This window comes from Phyllostomus hastatus, unplaced genomic scaffold (genome assembly GCF_019186645.2).
Source record: "Phyllostomus hastatus isolate PE091 unplaced genomic scaffold, TTU_PhHast_1.1 phas_contig_86, whole genome shotgun sequence".
NCBI lineage: Eukaryota > Metazoa > Chordata > Mammalia > Chiroptera > Phyllostomidae > Phyllostomus > Phyllostomus hastatus.
In genome coordinates, this window is record NW_025333977.1 from 74,340,867 (window position 1) to 74,356,683 (window position 15,817).

The 15,817-nt window shown below is 36.2% G+C and overlaps 1 protein-coding gene across 11 annotated transcripts in view; it reads right to left on the minus strand.

Annotated features, from left to right (window-relative positions):
- Positions 1-15,817, minus strand: part of CBLB (Cbl proto-oncogene B) — a 214,548-nt gene that overhangs the window by 74,671 nt on the left and 124,060 nt on the right. For all 11 annotated transcript variants that reach the window (XM_045851235.1, XM_045851236.1, XM_045851242.1 and 8 more), the window contains exon 10: positions 2,403-2,606. In XM_045851235.1, the coding sequence (XP_045707191.1) occupies positions 2,403-2,606 (204 nt within the window). The remainder of the gene's footprint in view (positions 1-2,402; positions 2,607-15,817) is intronic.

A 15,817-nucleotide genomic window follows, 5' to 3' on the forward strand; every position in this document is an offset into this window, starting at 1 on the left:
TAGATTTTACTGACATTTAAGTGACAGTGATTTGTGAAATATTATAAAATATTACAATTTGTTTAATTGACTAGAGGCAGATCAGTGCATATAAAGACATTTCATTCAAATGATTCCTCAACTTAAGAACAAATAATTCCAAGTTCTTTACATTTTTCCAATATCTAACTGCCATAGGAATGTACAGAAGTAACACTGACTGCAGTGAAAGCTTTATTAAATGGTACTATTGACTGCCAAATATGCCACTGAAGTGGGGCTCTTGGACAATAACGTCTGAAAGCACCATCCTCCTTTTCCCATAGACTAGAGAGAAGATTAATATAAAAATCCCTCAGCTCCCTTGACAGAAAGCTCACCAGTGTGCCAGGTGGAACAAAACATGTGCAGCCTTGAAAGCGGCAACAAGATCAGGGCAAACCACTGGTGTCACCTTCCAGTGTTCTGCTCATTTCATGCTACCAGTCATTCCTTCCACTTACCAGAGCCACTGCTGAACAAAGCTCAAGCTTCTACTTCATTCAGTGGAAGACAGTTCGAGACTGTAACTTTTTCCAAAATCACACAGGGCAAATGCTGCTTCCCTCCAAGCAGCAAAGTATACAAAATTCTTGAAAGAATTATTCTTCATGCCCCACTCCCCTCCCCTGACATGAATCACTGAAAGAAGAAATTCCATTTGGTAAAGAATATTGAAATGCCTTTTTGCTAGCTAGAAAAATTATCATCTAAGTCACTTAAACTACTTGAACTGTTGTATGCTTTTCAAACACTTTTCCCTCATTCCCTGTTACCTATGCATTCAATACCATTCTCTACTTGCTTATAGTGCTTTAGACCCAGGGACTGCAGTCTTCTTTGCAATGGCCACATAGTAAATATTTTAGGCTTTGCAAGCCAACACACAAAATCAATGAAATATGTAGGCACTTACAAAATCATTTAAATATGTAACCATTTAAAATGTACAAGCATTCTTAGCTCACAGAAAAATAAACAAAAAAAAAAGACCACAATTTGCTGATTCCAGTGCTAGATCATAGTCATATATCCAGATAAAGCAAAGATCATTAGGTTATTAAGTTTAAATGAATGATCTTTTGTACCAAGACTCAGCATCTTCCAATAAGAGCCTGAAGTGCAGGAGTGATCTAATGAATCTCTGTCCTATAAAACTATCTACAGGATAATAGGATAATAGATACTTCTATTACATATATCTTCATTACATATTTCGACACCTATAGAAAAATGTTCTATATCTGTAGAGTTTAATATGGTAGCCACAATACAAGTGGCTATTGAGCATTTAAAATATGTCAAATGTGTCTGAGGAATAAGATTTTTATATTTTATTTCCTTTTAATTATTTTAAATTTATATTTGAATAGTTAAGTACGTTCTCTGCACCAAGTGTTTCCCTACCAGAGTCATAAATTTATACACCAAATACAATCTGATGCTCTTACACATTATCATCACTCCACCTAGATGGCAAATAGGTTTCATGTTACCTGCCAAATCTTGATGAATTGCAGTGGAGGTTCTATGGGGCTGTGTACGCAAAGTCTGAGCTTGGTGGGGATGAGGGCCATGACTTATTAGCCATGCCTGCCATGAGTCAGGAGGAAGGGGGTCACCTTCACACAGTATTCACAGGCCCTTTCACACTTCTCATTGTCATTTTGCTATTGAGAGCATAAAGGTTCTGAGTATAATCTGAATTTCATGTATCTTACTGTACAGAGAATAGCTTGATATCTAGAGTGCAGTTCTCTTGATCACTGTATGTTTGGTTTGCAAATTACTCAGTTCCCATTCTGATTTATTGACTAGTCTCTTGTGAGCTTGGTTACATAAACTCCAACTGGGCAGTAGCATCCATTCTCAGTGAACTGACAAAATCAATTTTCTGACTTGGCAATACTGATAAACAAACCATAGACTATGGTAAATGAACAAAGGTAAATCATGTGTGACCTCTTAGTAGCCAAATAGAAGGCTGGCTTTCTGGGAAGAAAATAACTCTATCAGATACTTCTTTTAGACGTCAACAAAGACTATTTTTGATCAGTTTCATCATTTCCAATTTTAGTACTTTCTTCCTTAAATTTTTCTTCACAAATCTCCTATTGCCAGTCTTAGATAACATATACTTCCATATGTAAGCTCTCATCACCTCCCACTTTGAAGTCTAAAACTAGTGAGAGTGTACTCTGGGTCCACAGTTCTTTCACAGTGTATGAATTCATCATTTTGTCCACATCACTTCTACCTTTCCTTCTTTTGATGCCTGAATCTTTCTTTCCAAAACACACTTCATCATACCCCATTTGTGCCAGCACCATTTCTTTTTAATGTCCACATGCCACCCTAATTGAACCCATGTTTTCTAGTTTTACCTTTCGAACATTTGCCAACCGATTCATCATCAAGGACTCCTCTCGGTCGTCATCATCATCCAAGTCCAACATCGGCATTCCAAAAGGATCAATGATGCTACAGCACCTGGAGCCTTCGTCTCTTGGATCAAAGGGGTCCACAATTATGGGCTCTGTTCCTTTTATTTCACAGCGACAGAAGGGGCAGCCCTGGCCATCTGACTCCTGAACAAATACAAAAAAAATGTGCTGATTGGTCTTTGTTCAAATAAAACAATATTGGGAGGAGCCAAAGTTTTGTAACTCTAAAAAGAAGTTGCAAAAAAGAGTTTTTAGGCTAGTCAGTGGGAAAAGGCCTGTCTTGAAGAGACAGCAGAGTAGAACAGAAAGCCAAACTATGTGATAAATGTCCAGTACATCAAATTTCATTTTTTTTAATTTCCTTTAAAAAAAGTTTGGCCAAAGCAAGGGAGCCTAACATAATTTTCCTGAATGTTCACTTATAATATTAATGCATCACAACTTCAGTCCTGCATAAAACTGGAAATTGAATCATGTCCCTGTTTACCAAAAGGTGCCGGTACTAACTACACATTTTATAAAAAGAGCATTTTGATGAGCGCGGGCTGGGAACCAAAGTGTCACAGGTTCGATTCCCAGCCAGGGTACATTCCTGGGGTGCAGGCCATAACCCCCAGCAACCGCACATTGATGTCTCTCTCTCTCTCTCTCTCTCTCTCTCTCCCTCTCTCTCTCTCTCTCCTCTCTCTCTCTCCCTGCCTTCCCTCCCTAAAAATAAATAAAATCTTAAAAAAAAATAAAAAGAGCATTTTGAAAACAATTTATTATAAATAAAATAATGGTAACAATCCATTTTAAAATCCACTCTGGAAAAGTTCCTGTGCATAGATAGAACTATGACTAAATATTGCCATTTTAATTGTTTCAGTCTTTTAAAATCTTGATTTGAAAGTAGGAAAACATAAAGAAACTCCATATTCAGAAGCCATCATCTGCCCCAATAGCCTGACATCCTGACACAGCCCACGAGGGATATACTACTATGTGAGATGGTTAGTGTCACCCTTCGTCTCTTTTCATACTACAAAAAGATTTGTGCAAATACTTTTACCTCAGAAATTTATTTACAGTAATTATTAAAGATTTTACTCAAAGTTTCCCAATTCTATTTCTCAAATATAACTGCCCTAAGAATTCATAATTGGCAGGAAAATAGGACAAGACTGTTTCTTGCCCTATTGATAATGCTGCCTTACAAAAGACAGATGGTGTATGATATCCACCACTACATTTTTGTTTCTGCATTATGCCCTGACTTTAGTAGTGTGTAATTTAAAAAAACAGCAAAAATCATAAGATCATTTAAAGGTAGAAATGGAATGAATTAGAACCATTTTAAAGGTGAGACAAGGGATGCAAACAGAAGTAACATCTTTAAAGAAACCATTCAGTACTTAACTCAAGACTGCCCCACCCCCTTGGAATGATGGGAAACTGGAGGCTACCAGTCCTGCAGGGGTACTCTGACCAGCAGTTGAATGACATTCTCCCTCTCCTCTCATGGGACAGTTACTGAACAGCCCCTCTGAGGCGGATTCCATAGTAGGCAAATTATTTTTCCCATATGTAACTCAGATTAACAAGGTGAACATCCACATTGCCACCGATGTTGTTAAAATAAAAAGAAAACTGTTTGAATTGGTTAATGAAAGGAAATTGCAACATTCCTTATTTATTTACTGTTAAATAATTTGGGCAAGAATCTTGGAATGGTAAAATAATTGAACTAAAGTGGTGAAACAAAATACAGACATGCTACTACAAAATCCTTTTCTGTTTATTGCCACACATGTTCAGGTGTGGTGGACTTGGAGGCAACTTAATTATTTGGTCCATATTTTACAGATAATAAAATTGAAACTTAATTCTTCTACTTAATTGATATTTTCTAACACAGAACTAAGTCTTTCTCCTATCTTTTGATAGCAAGAACACTAAACTTAAGTGCATATTCAATATATGTTGCCATCTGGGTGAAATCCCCTTATTGTGAAAGTCAAAAGGGATCCATATTGTGTGCCTCTTGTGGAATTTTCTTCCTGATCTGCATAATTTCAAAAAGATAGTTGTCATATATAAGAGCAAGATGTGAAAGAGCTGATGTTCCCAGTGTCTTTACTATACGAAGGATGGAAAGCAATGCTCTGGGGCCTATATCATTCATACATTAAAAGAAAAAAACAACTATTACAGAAAATTTTAAACACACAACAGCAGAAAGTGTAATACTGGGTTGGCCAAAAAGTCTGTTACATTTTTTTCCATAATATAAAGGACACATTTTTCATTTTCACCATTAACTTATTGATTTGCATATTTTGAGTATGCCATCTATTTCGTGCTGTTAGCTTCCAGTGGGCAGAAGCAAGGGGTGCTGCTAAATATCTTCCAGTTCATGAGAGCTCCACAGCAAAGGATTATTTGGCCAAAATGTCAGTAGTACCAAGAAACTTCACAAACCACTTTTGACACAATCAATCAGTCACAGAACTTTCTCCATACACTGCACAAATCTTTTCTTTTGTTTTTGTATTTGTTGCTTTTTACCTTTTTTGAAATAATAAAGCATAATATGCCAAAAATGTTGTGTATCTTCCTTCAGCTTCAATATTAAAATGGCTACACAAAAATTCACTTATTTTGATTTTTTAAATACATGCTCATATGTGAGCTGCCACAATACAATCTAACCAAACTGTTTTGATAAAGGTAAAGATAATTAAGCACTATTAGAGCCATTGTACAGAAAACACATAACAGACTTTTTAGCCAAACTAATAAATTTGCATGTACCTTTACCCAACTTCAACCATTATCAATTCATACCCAATCCTATTAAATCTATACATTTACTTGCTACCTCCATTGCTGGACTATCTGAAGCACACCCTACACATTACATAAACTCATCTGTAAATGTTTTAGTATATATACCTCAGAAATACAAAATCTCTTAAGATATAGTTACAATACAATTATAACTAAAACTGAGTCCACTCAATCTAAAACACTATAGCTGTACTGTTTTTGAGTGCACTGCCTAGAATGTGTGAGCTACTCTATTTGACTACAGATGCTTTTCTCAGAACCTCCAGGGTCAATTTGCATTTTTTTCTTGTTAAGGGGTCTTAGTTTCTGACATATATTTCCTAACAAAAGGTAACTAAAAGGATTAAGTTTGGAAAGGGAAGGAGGTAAAAGGCAATAATAGCATCCTGACGGTATAAGAAAAAGACTGGAAACAGTCTATCACAAAATCCAATTTAGGTTCTACTCCATCTCTCCTCTCTGAAATGCTATACGAATTAGTGATGTGTGTCAGAGTAGCAGTCTTATGAGTATATATCACAAAAGATATCTTCTGTCAGTGTTATCTTTGTTGAGAGTTTATATTACTCACTGGATTAAAAAAACAGCTACAGTAACATCCTTTTTGACTTGCAAACACAGATCACACTGAATGTGTCTTCTTAATGGTATTTACTGTAATATGATTTCACCTATTATTCTTTCTCCGTAAACTGACTACTATCATATGCAAATTAAGTTCAACCATAAATTCTCAAATGCCACCTTGGTACTCTGCCCTGGTTTCTATTAGATGGTTGACTGACAATACATGAAGAATGCCTTATAACTCATCAGCATTGAGCCTCAATAATTAAAATAATGTTTCTGTCAACATATATTTAATGCAAAATCAAGAAGCATATGTTAATGAAAAAGAAAGACCAATAAATATCTCCTTTTCTAGTCTCCAACATATTAACATTCTGAGAATGCTAAGAGGAAGTACTTGGGACTCCACCATTCTAACTGAATAAGTAGATTTCACTTCCTCAAATAAGAAATACTCCCAAAACTAAAGATACAGAAGTTATTAGTAGGTACTATGCTTACCTGAAACTTAACTATGTAATATGTTCATAATAAAATAATTCAGACTTATGCCAGCCCTTAATACTATAATTCAGCAATTTTCAACTAGTTTGCCATGGTACACAGGGGTGCCGCAAGAGGTGTGCTGAAAAATTTTAGTAATTAGTTTGTGTGTCATGAGATTAAAAAAAGGTTGAAAATCACTGTGTAAGTTAATGGTATTAAATATTATATTTAGGTAACCTGAGAACAAATCAACTATGACAGAAAATTAGAAAAAATTTCCAAAAAATGTATTTGCTTTCAGGATGATTATTTGAGGACAAACTTCAATTTATGGTCAAATACTTCATGCCTTCACACATATACAATATACACAGAAGGCCTGAGGGGATACACAGGACTTCAAGAGTATCATTGTAGAGTGCATTTTATATCTCTACTGTGCAGATGTTTTCTGTATCCATCTAATTTACCTTACCTTGCTATATTTCATGCAGATTTAAAGTTACCATAAATCTTTTTTCTAAAACTGGAACAATTAGAAATAAATAAATAAATAGGCATGTACATAGATACATACATACACTGAGAGTAAATTGGGTCCATAGAAAGCATTCTCAGAGCATAATAATTCCCACAGAAACTAAGTAACTTCTTGTAAAGAGAATAAATGAAAGAATGAATGAGGATCATTAATAGTAACCTTAGATCAAATAACCCAGTGTGGGAGAGATCTTTGGTTTTGGTGCTTTTATGATGGGGAAGGAAAAAGACTGGTGAATCTAGGCTTACAGCTTCTAGTTTTAATCTGGGAGACCCATGAAAACAGTGTACCAGAAAAGGAGCACGGACATTCTGAATCAGGACAACTGGGCTGGATTATTACACCCACCAGTTGTGACACTGAAGAAGCTATTTCATCTTATTTGCAGGGTCTGAGAAGAATGTATGTTTCAAAAGGCATCTTAAATATAAAGCAAGACAAATTCAGTCAAAGCTTTCCAGAGACTTCTGGCCAAGATGGAGGTATAGGCAGACACACTGTGCCTCCTCGCACAACTAAAAGAAGGACAACAACAAATTTAAAAACAAAAAACAACCAGAAATGACAGAAAATCAAACTGTATGGAAGTCTGACAACCAAGGAGTTAAAGAAGAAACATTCATCCAGATCAGCAGGAGGGGTGGAGACGGGCATCCAAGGAAGTGGCTGGAGGACCAGGGTGGCAGCTGGCAGACCAGGCAGTCCCACATTCATGTGCAGATAAACTAGGAGGAACAACTAGGGGACATGACAGACCACACAACCCAGGGTGCCAGTGTGAGGGAAATAAAGCCTTAAAACCCTGACCGAAAACACCTGTGGGAGTTGAGGCGGCAGGGAGAGAAACTCCCAGCCTCACAGGAGAGTTCATTGGAGAGATCCACAGGGTCCTAGAATGTATACAAACCCACCCACCCAGGAGTCAGCACCAGAAGGGCCCAGCTTGCTTGTGGGAAGCGGGGGAAGTGACCGGAAACTGGCAGAGAGCAGAGCAAGCAGCATTGTTCTCTTTCAGAACTCTCCCCGCCATACAGCATCACAATGCAACGATGTGTGGGTTGCCCCAATCTGGTGAATACCTAAGGATCCACCCCTTACTACACAACAGGCGCACCAAGAGAAAAAAAAATAGCCCAAATGAAAGAACAGATTAGCCCTGGGTGGCGTAGCTCAGTGGACTGAGCGTGGGCTGTGAGCCAAAGTGTCACAGGTTCGATTCCCCATCAGGGCACATGCCTGGGTTGCAGGCCATGGACCCCAGCAACCGCACATTGATGTGTCTCTCTCTCTCCGTCTCTCTCTCTGTCTCTCTCTCTCATTCTCTCCCCCTCCCTTCCCTCTCTAAAAATAAACAAATAAAATCTTAAAAAAAGAGAGAGAAAGAACAGATCAAAGCTCTAGAAAAAAATACAAATAAGCAATGAGGAAGACAGAGCCAACCTATCAGATGCACAGTTCAAAACACTGGTAATCAGGATGTTCCAGGAACTCACTGGGTAATTCAACAGCATAAAAAAGACCCAGGCAGCAATGAAGGTTGAATTGTGTGAAATAAAAAAAATAATCTACAGGGAACCAACAGTGACAAGAAGGAAACCAGGACTCAAATCAATGGTGTGGACCAGAAGGAAGAAATAAACATCCAACCAGAACAGAATGAAGAAACAAGAATTCAAAAAAATGAGGAGAGGCTTAGGAAGCTCCAAGACATCTTTAGACATTCCAACATCTAAATCATAGGGGTACCAAAAGGAGAAGAGGAAGAGCAAGAAATGGAAAACTTATTTGAACGAATAATGAAGGAGAACTTCCTTCCCCAATCTGGCAAAGGAAATAGATTTCTAGGAAGTCCAGGAAGCTCAGAGAGTCCCAAAGAAGTTGGACTCAAGGAGGAACACACCAAGGCACATCATAATTACATTAGCAAGATTAAGGATAAGGAGAGAATCTTAAAAGCGTCAGGGGAAAAGGAGAAAGTTACCTACAAAGGAGTGCCCATACGACTGTCAGCTGATTTCCCAGAAGAAATCTTACAGGCAAGAAGGGGCTGGAAAGAAGTATTCCAAGTTATGAAAGGCAAGGACCTACATCCAAGATTGCTCTATCCAGCAAAGCTTTCATTTAGAATGGAGGGGCGGATAAAGTGCTTCTCAGATAAGGTCATATTAAAGGAATTCATCATCACCAAGCCCTTATTATATGAAATGTTAAAGGGACTTATCTAAAAAAAGGAAGATCACAAATATAAACTTGAAAATGACAACAAACCCACAGTTATTAACAACCAAACCTAAAACAAAAACAAACTAAGAAAACAACTAGAACAGGAACAGAATCACAGAATTGGAGATCACATGGAGGGTTATCAGCGGGAGAGTGGGTGGGGAGAGAGGGGAAAAGGTATACAAAATAAGTAGCATATGGTAGAAGATAGACAGGGTGAGGGTAAGAATGGTATAGGAAATGTAGAAGGCAAAGAACTTATATATGTGACCCATGGACATGAACTAAAGAGGGGAATGAGGGTGGGAGGGGGTGCGCAGGGTGGAGGGGAGAAAAGGGGAGGGAAATGGGACAACTGTAGTAGCATAATCAATAAAATAGATTTTTTAAAAAGATGAAGGAATAGGTTAAGAGAAATGGTTTGCTCACAGCTACACAGCATATAGAAATAAAATTGCCTATGAGGGGGAGAAAAAGCTTTCCAAAGTGCTATGTAAATTCCAGGTGGTATAACTACTATAAAAATATTCTCAAGAACAAATATAGCAAGATAAGCAAGAAAACATATCTTAGCATCTGAAAAAAAATCTGTAGATCCATAAGAATTCCATCTTATAATGAAATGAGTTTAAACACTGCACAATTATCAGTGAATATAAATTTAAAATAATCAGAAATATGAAATATCTTCCTAAAGTGATACTATCAGTTACTATACTAGGAACAGTAATAGCTAAAATTCCAGGCACTTTTGTAAGCATTAGCCATATATTAACCCATGTAATCCTATGGGATAGGTACAGGTATTATTCATATTTTACCAAAATTGAAAGTTTTAATTGAAGGTTTATTGAAAGAAAATTGAAAGTTTACATAATTTGAGGGCGGTCACACAGCTAAACAAGACTGAATAAGAAATCACAGCCTAGAAGTCTGTTTTAAGATTATAACCTTTCATCACTGTACTATCACTATATTATACAACAAAAATTTAAATTATTTTGTACAAGCTGCAAGTTTCAATTAAAGAAGTTACTATAATCAATAAATATTCTATTTGCTTTAACTGGAAAGTCTCAACTTTTAATATGAAGATGCAAAATGTGTCCTTCTAATTACACTATTCCTTGTGGTATTTTTAATATAATAATCACTTTTCTTTTCAATATTTGTTTCTAAAATCCATTTTAAAGCTTTAATGCATAAGGTTCATGAAAGCTTCCATCCTGAAGACATTTTATTTAATGGAGCCAACTTTCAGTACACCTATTAAAGGCTTTTGTTAGAGCCAACTGAAAATGTTTCCAAAGTGTCAGTACCTGCAGTGAGCATCTAGTTAATGTAGTCACTAGATTCAGAGACAAACATGTCGTCTACCAGATTTTACTTTTTCATATCTATCTCACCCTTTTCATTCCTGTCATCTGTAGAATTAAGAACTTTAGTTCATCACATCATTATAACAACAGTTTTGCACAGCTCAAGTAGCCCCTTCCTGCATTACTCCCAAAGTGAAAGAGGAGCTCCGACCTTTTACCATACACAAAGGTACAACATGTAATCAAAGACATAAATACCAATCTGTAACATTCTTAAAGGCAAATATTTATAGTACTACAGTTACACAATTTCACTGAGGCTAGAAATTGGTTGCTTTTGAAGGAAGAAGCAGTAAAAGATTATTTCTTAGTGCCTTAAATGTGATCGTACTGGCTTCTCACCTGTCTTAGAGAACTACATATTTTTTTTCTCTGACAATACTCACTAAATATAGGGCATCCATAAATCTCTTTAATCACATGTCATAGTAAAATCAGAGCTTACTGATTTTCATCTATTGATTTTTTGTGAATATTATTCTGAACACTCCTCTTTCTTTTAAATTATTTTGAAAAAGTATGCAAAAGAAATAATCACAGGAAAAAAATAATTGTACTTTTAACTGAAATCCTTAGTAGTAATCCAAAACAAGGCTGCAAATGTCAATACATGTGTTTCCATTTTTATTTTGAAAGATATATTTGAGGAACATGGTTTTGAGTTTGTGCCAATCATTAGCTCAGAAAGCTATTTTCTAAATTCCTGGGGGGGAAAATAGAATGGAAACAATTCCTTACTTTATACTTTATGTGGTAACTGTGCAATATCACAGATGCATAATATGCTACTATAAAAAAAGGAAGATATGGAGGAATTCAAGATGAAGAAAACATATTTTGTTAATATCCATGGAATAGTGTGGAAGTGAAAGAAGCCCTCCAAGTTTTATTGCCAAAGTTAGAACAGAAACACCACACCCAGCATGATCCTGTTTCAAAGAATGCCTCTAGAGAAGTGACGATTCGACTTATTTAGTATTCTTTGCAAACTCTGGCGTGCTTATTCAATTTATTAAATAACAAATGTTTCAGAAGGGGCAAAAAGTATCTGACGCTTCTTCAGAGGCATGACTAATGGACCATTATGACAGCAATTAAAGAGTAACCGCTTGCAGCCTGTAACAACTGACACTACTACTGTGCATTTCTTACGGTTTCTGTTAATTACCTAAAATTTAAGTCTCCAGTGAATTTCAATTAAAACAAAGTAGGGCATCAACTAGAAGAAAAGTTGGCAAAGAACGACTTGCTAGATGTTCGCACAGGCATAATATTTTATGGTCAGGGTTTAATATTTCCAATTGTACCCTGACTGATTTATAAGAGCTTCTTGGCAGATGTACAGCCTTTAAAATCCTTTCCCTATCAGCATGCTCAACCAAAGTAAGAGAAAGTAACAAAAAATACATCTTATCCATAATTAAATTTGAAAGATAACAGGATGTTCATTTTAATCAATTATTAATACCATGCTCCTTTATATAAAACTTACAGATTTAATTTTAACTTCTTGAGGGTAGGGGCTGTTTCTTAGTGTTCTTAGCTCAGAGGTGGTACAGAACTCAAGGCATAGCAGCTGTTTAAGGAATGTTTCCTAAGTAAATAAATTAGTAAATGAATGAATGGATTTGCAATAGTGGAGAATGACAGATGAAATAAATCCCTGTCTGCTTCTACCAAACCAGTTAGGAAAAGCAAAATAAATTATTCCTGTGCATAATTAAGTTTAAAAACTTCACTTTTTCTCCAAAGAAAAAACAAATATGCATATAAAACAAAAACACTTGGTTTAAAAGTAAAAAAATATGGACTGTAAACCTGTACCATTTTAAATATGGAGAAAGTTGCAAAGAAGACATTTTAACTACATGCACTCATATCCACAGACTTAATACTCATATATTTCCCATTATATCTATAGGTTTAGATACAATGTTTGACAGTATATTGCAGAACTATGAAGATGTTCAATAATTTTTTTCTCTTATTCACCATCAATTAAGGCTACAATGTAAAGATTTTAGAGTATGTAATGTCAGTCACCTGTATTAACTATATAAGACTTTTTTATTCAGTAATGGGGGCATTTATGATCACATTTTTAAATGATTGTCAAACACTGCTGGCTCATACAACAATATGAAAGCTGCCAAAACAGTTCTGCGGGTTAGCAGGAAGCACCATGGTGTCAAATCTATATGCAAATGTAGAAACATTCAGATCACCTAAAAGCAGAAATGTTCAAAAGTTGAAGCTTTCTTTGACGACTAAGATCCCATTGAGATAACAGAGACTATGTATGGAATATCACTTTGGAATTCTTTCAAACCGTGGCCTAAGAACAGCCTTCTTCAGGGTAGAGAAAACTTGAATAAGGGATCACGATGCCATGTTTCTTGCTGTAAAAAAGCACTAAAAAGAAACTCAGTCTTGCCCTGACCAACATGTCTCAGTTGGTTGAGCATTGTCCCACAAAGAGAAAGGTTGTGGGTTGGTCAGGGCACATGCCTGGGTTGCATGCCTGGTCCCCAACTGGGGTGCAAGTAAGAAGTAATTGATCATTGTTTCTCTCATACACTAATGTTTCTCTCCCTCTCTTTCTCTGTCCTTTCCCACCTTCCTAAAAATAAATAAAATCTTTAAAAAAGAAAGAAACTCAACTTTATTGCCTCTGCATATTGCAGGCAATAAAAGTAAAATAACATGGGCTCAAAAATAAGTGGAAGAAATCAAACTGTGAAAAGTTGAAGGGAATCACCCAACTACCGAATGGAAAAAATTGATCTGATGGTTAAAATTCTTAGGATTCATTCTCAGATTTTGAGCATGAAAAAGTTCTTTAGTAAGATCACAGAATCTTCTCAGAAGAGAAATGGACAGAACTAAAACATTATAAGGGCTCTGTGCAACTGATCTACAGTATCAATGTCCTTTAATGTAATCTTAGTCTTCTTCTTTTCTTCCATTTAAATAATCTATAGCATTCAGTCATAATTACTAATGCATAGGTAGGTAGCATGCTTGCTCAGTGACAGGAATTCTAAAATAGGTAAAGCAATGCACGCTTTAGAGGAGAAAAAGGTAAATATACAAACGTTTACAATACAAATACAATGAAGAGCTTACAGGAGCATATATAAGAAAACTACTTATTAATAATGAATTGTCTTGTGTGGGAAGAATTAAAAATAATGCTGAAATAATTCCTTAGCATATTTTTCATTACTCTATATGAAAAATCCTATGATCAGATTAAGATATTAATAACTTTAATCACTGGTGCCATGAGTGTGATTTCTTTTGATTATTATTTCAACCTCTGAGTACTTATAAATTTGTCATCTTTTGTTACTACTTTACTTAGCAAACTACTCTTCTGTTACTGCTTTCCTATATGGCTTCTCCTAAAATTCTACTCAGATTGTTTTCAGTGCTTGGCAATTTATGCACTTCCCCAATTTCTAAAAATAAAACTGAGAAATGAGAGGTACTTCAGAGTAAAACAGAAAAAGCAAGTGTTAACAATATACAACCATGATTGGACATATCTTCATAGAAGGCCATGTGATCAATTTGAAAAGCATGAAGTGAATCAAGGAATTGATCAGCTACTATCAAGAGAAACTGCACCGCTTGGAGAACGCACATACAGAAAAGCTGCACCAATGTAAAGCACAAAGAATAATAAAAACACCAGTGACAGCTGGGAAATTCCCATGTCTTTTGCATATAACATTCCTATTGCAAATAGTTCACAAACTTTAATAAACTGTATATAGCATTGACCCTGAAATTTTAAAAGGTGTATCTTTCAGGAAGTATACAGAAAGTAAAATAAAAAAATTGGGGGGGGGGGTTATGCCCAGTTGTGCTCTTTTATTCACAGTAGGCCACAGGTAAACACTTTTGTACAACACTTTAAACAATAATCTTATTAATCAAAGGTGTCTGCCAAACTAATGGGAGCTTCTGACTTTTTCAATCCACTTAACTTCCAAACACAAGTATCAAGTTAAAGATGCCAAGTCCCACAATATGTGTTTGTCTGTGCCCCTAGGCAGGGCTGCAAGAGAGGAGGCTGAAATGCACAGGCCATCCAGGGAGGCAGAGAGTACTGGGAGTTTGTACCAGCCTCAAATTCTAGTTTTCTTCAGGGAGGAATGCAAATTTTTACTATTTGTACCTGTGAGAACCATACTACCACACTGAAGGCATAAGTCAATCCAAAGGAGTGACATGCATGATTAACCTCTGTCAGTTTAATACTTACACTGAAATACTCAACAGGTACCCAGTAAAGCACAGCATCGTAAAGTAGTCCCATCCCAGTCAGCGCAGCATTGGAAACCCATTTGCAAACAGTTTTGCCTTCTACCAGCTTAGCTAAATTTTTGAAAGTCATTTATAAAAACAACATTTCTAAGTCTGCAAACTATTATTGCTAACACTTAAATAGCAATCAAGTGCCCAGAAAATGAGAGTGAACTTTCTGATGACATACTAAACATCCCCCTTCCTCCAATTTCTCCTATGCTCCACCAACATCAGGAAAGAATAAAGGGAAATTAGGGCAAGGATATCAAGGAAAAACTGAAGTAAAATATAACTCCAAGGTGTATTGAAAGAGAGAAGTATAGGGATGTTGAACGATTTTAACTGAGTAAACAGGGATATCAGGAGTTCAGGGATAGCTTTGAAAACTTAGCTGAACTGTAATTCATTTCCTAGTTCTTCCTCTTTTTTTCACCCATTTTTTAAATATCCCTAAAGGATGAAGAGGTCCCTTTGCATAAGATTGTGAACAGGTGAAAATCATTCTATTTCATTCCTGAGTAATGAGCTCAGCCGGCATCAACGCTCCTCTAGTCTGCATTCCCTTCCCAGACAGACGCTCTAGGGCTGCCCTTCCTCAGGCCAGGCAGAGGTCTGCGCTGGAGAGACCACCAAGGGCTGAGAGGGCTCAGGACCAGGGTGGGGATGTTGATTATATACTCAGCTGCAATTTTTTAAAAAGGATTGAAATTTAACTATTTGTTTTCTAAACCCCATCAACAATATTCACTTCAATATTGGCTGTGTTAAACAGCAGTTAAAAATGGTTTGATGAAAATATTTTGGGAATCCTCCACCCACTCAAAATTCGAAATTCTGTCCAAAGATCTATTTTTAAATCTCACCCTTTATTACAGTTAAAGAAATACAAGAAAATCCTTGGGGAAACCAGTTATTCTCTAGGTCTTATTAAAAATATCAACTCAGTTTACATTTACTGAACATTTGCCTAGAGAGGGGAAGGCAGTTTATCTTTGATTCTGCTTCTGCAAATT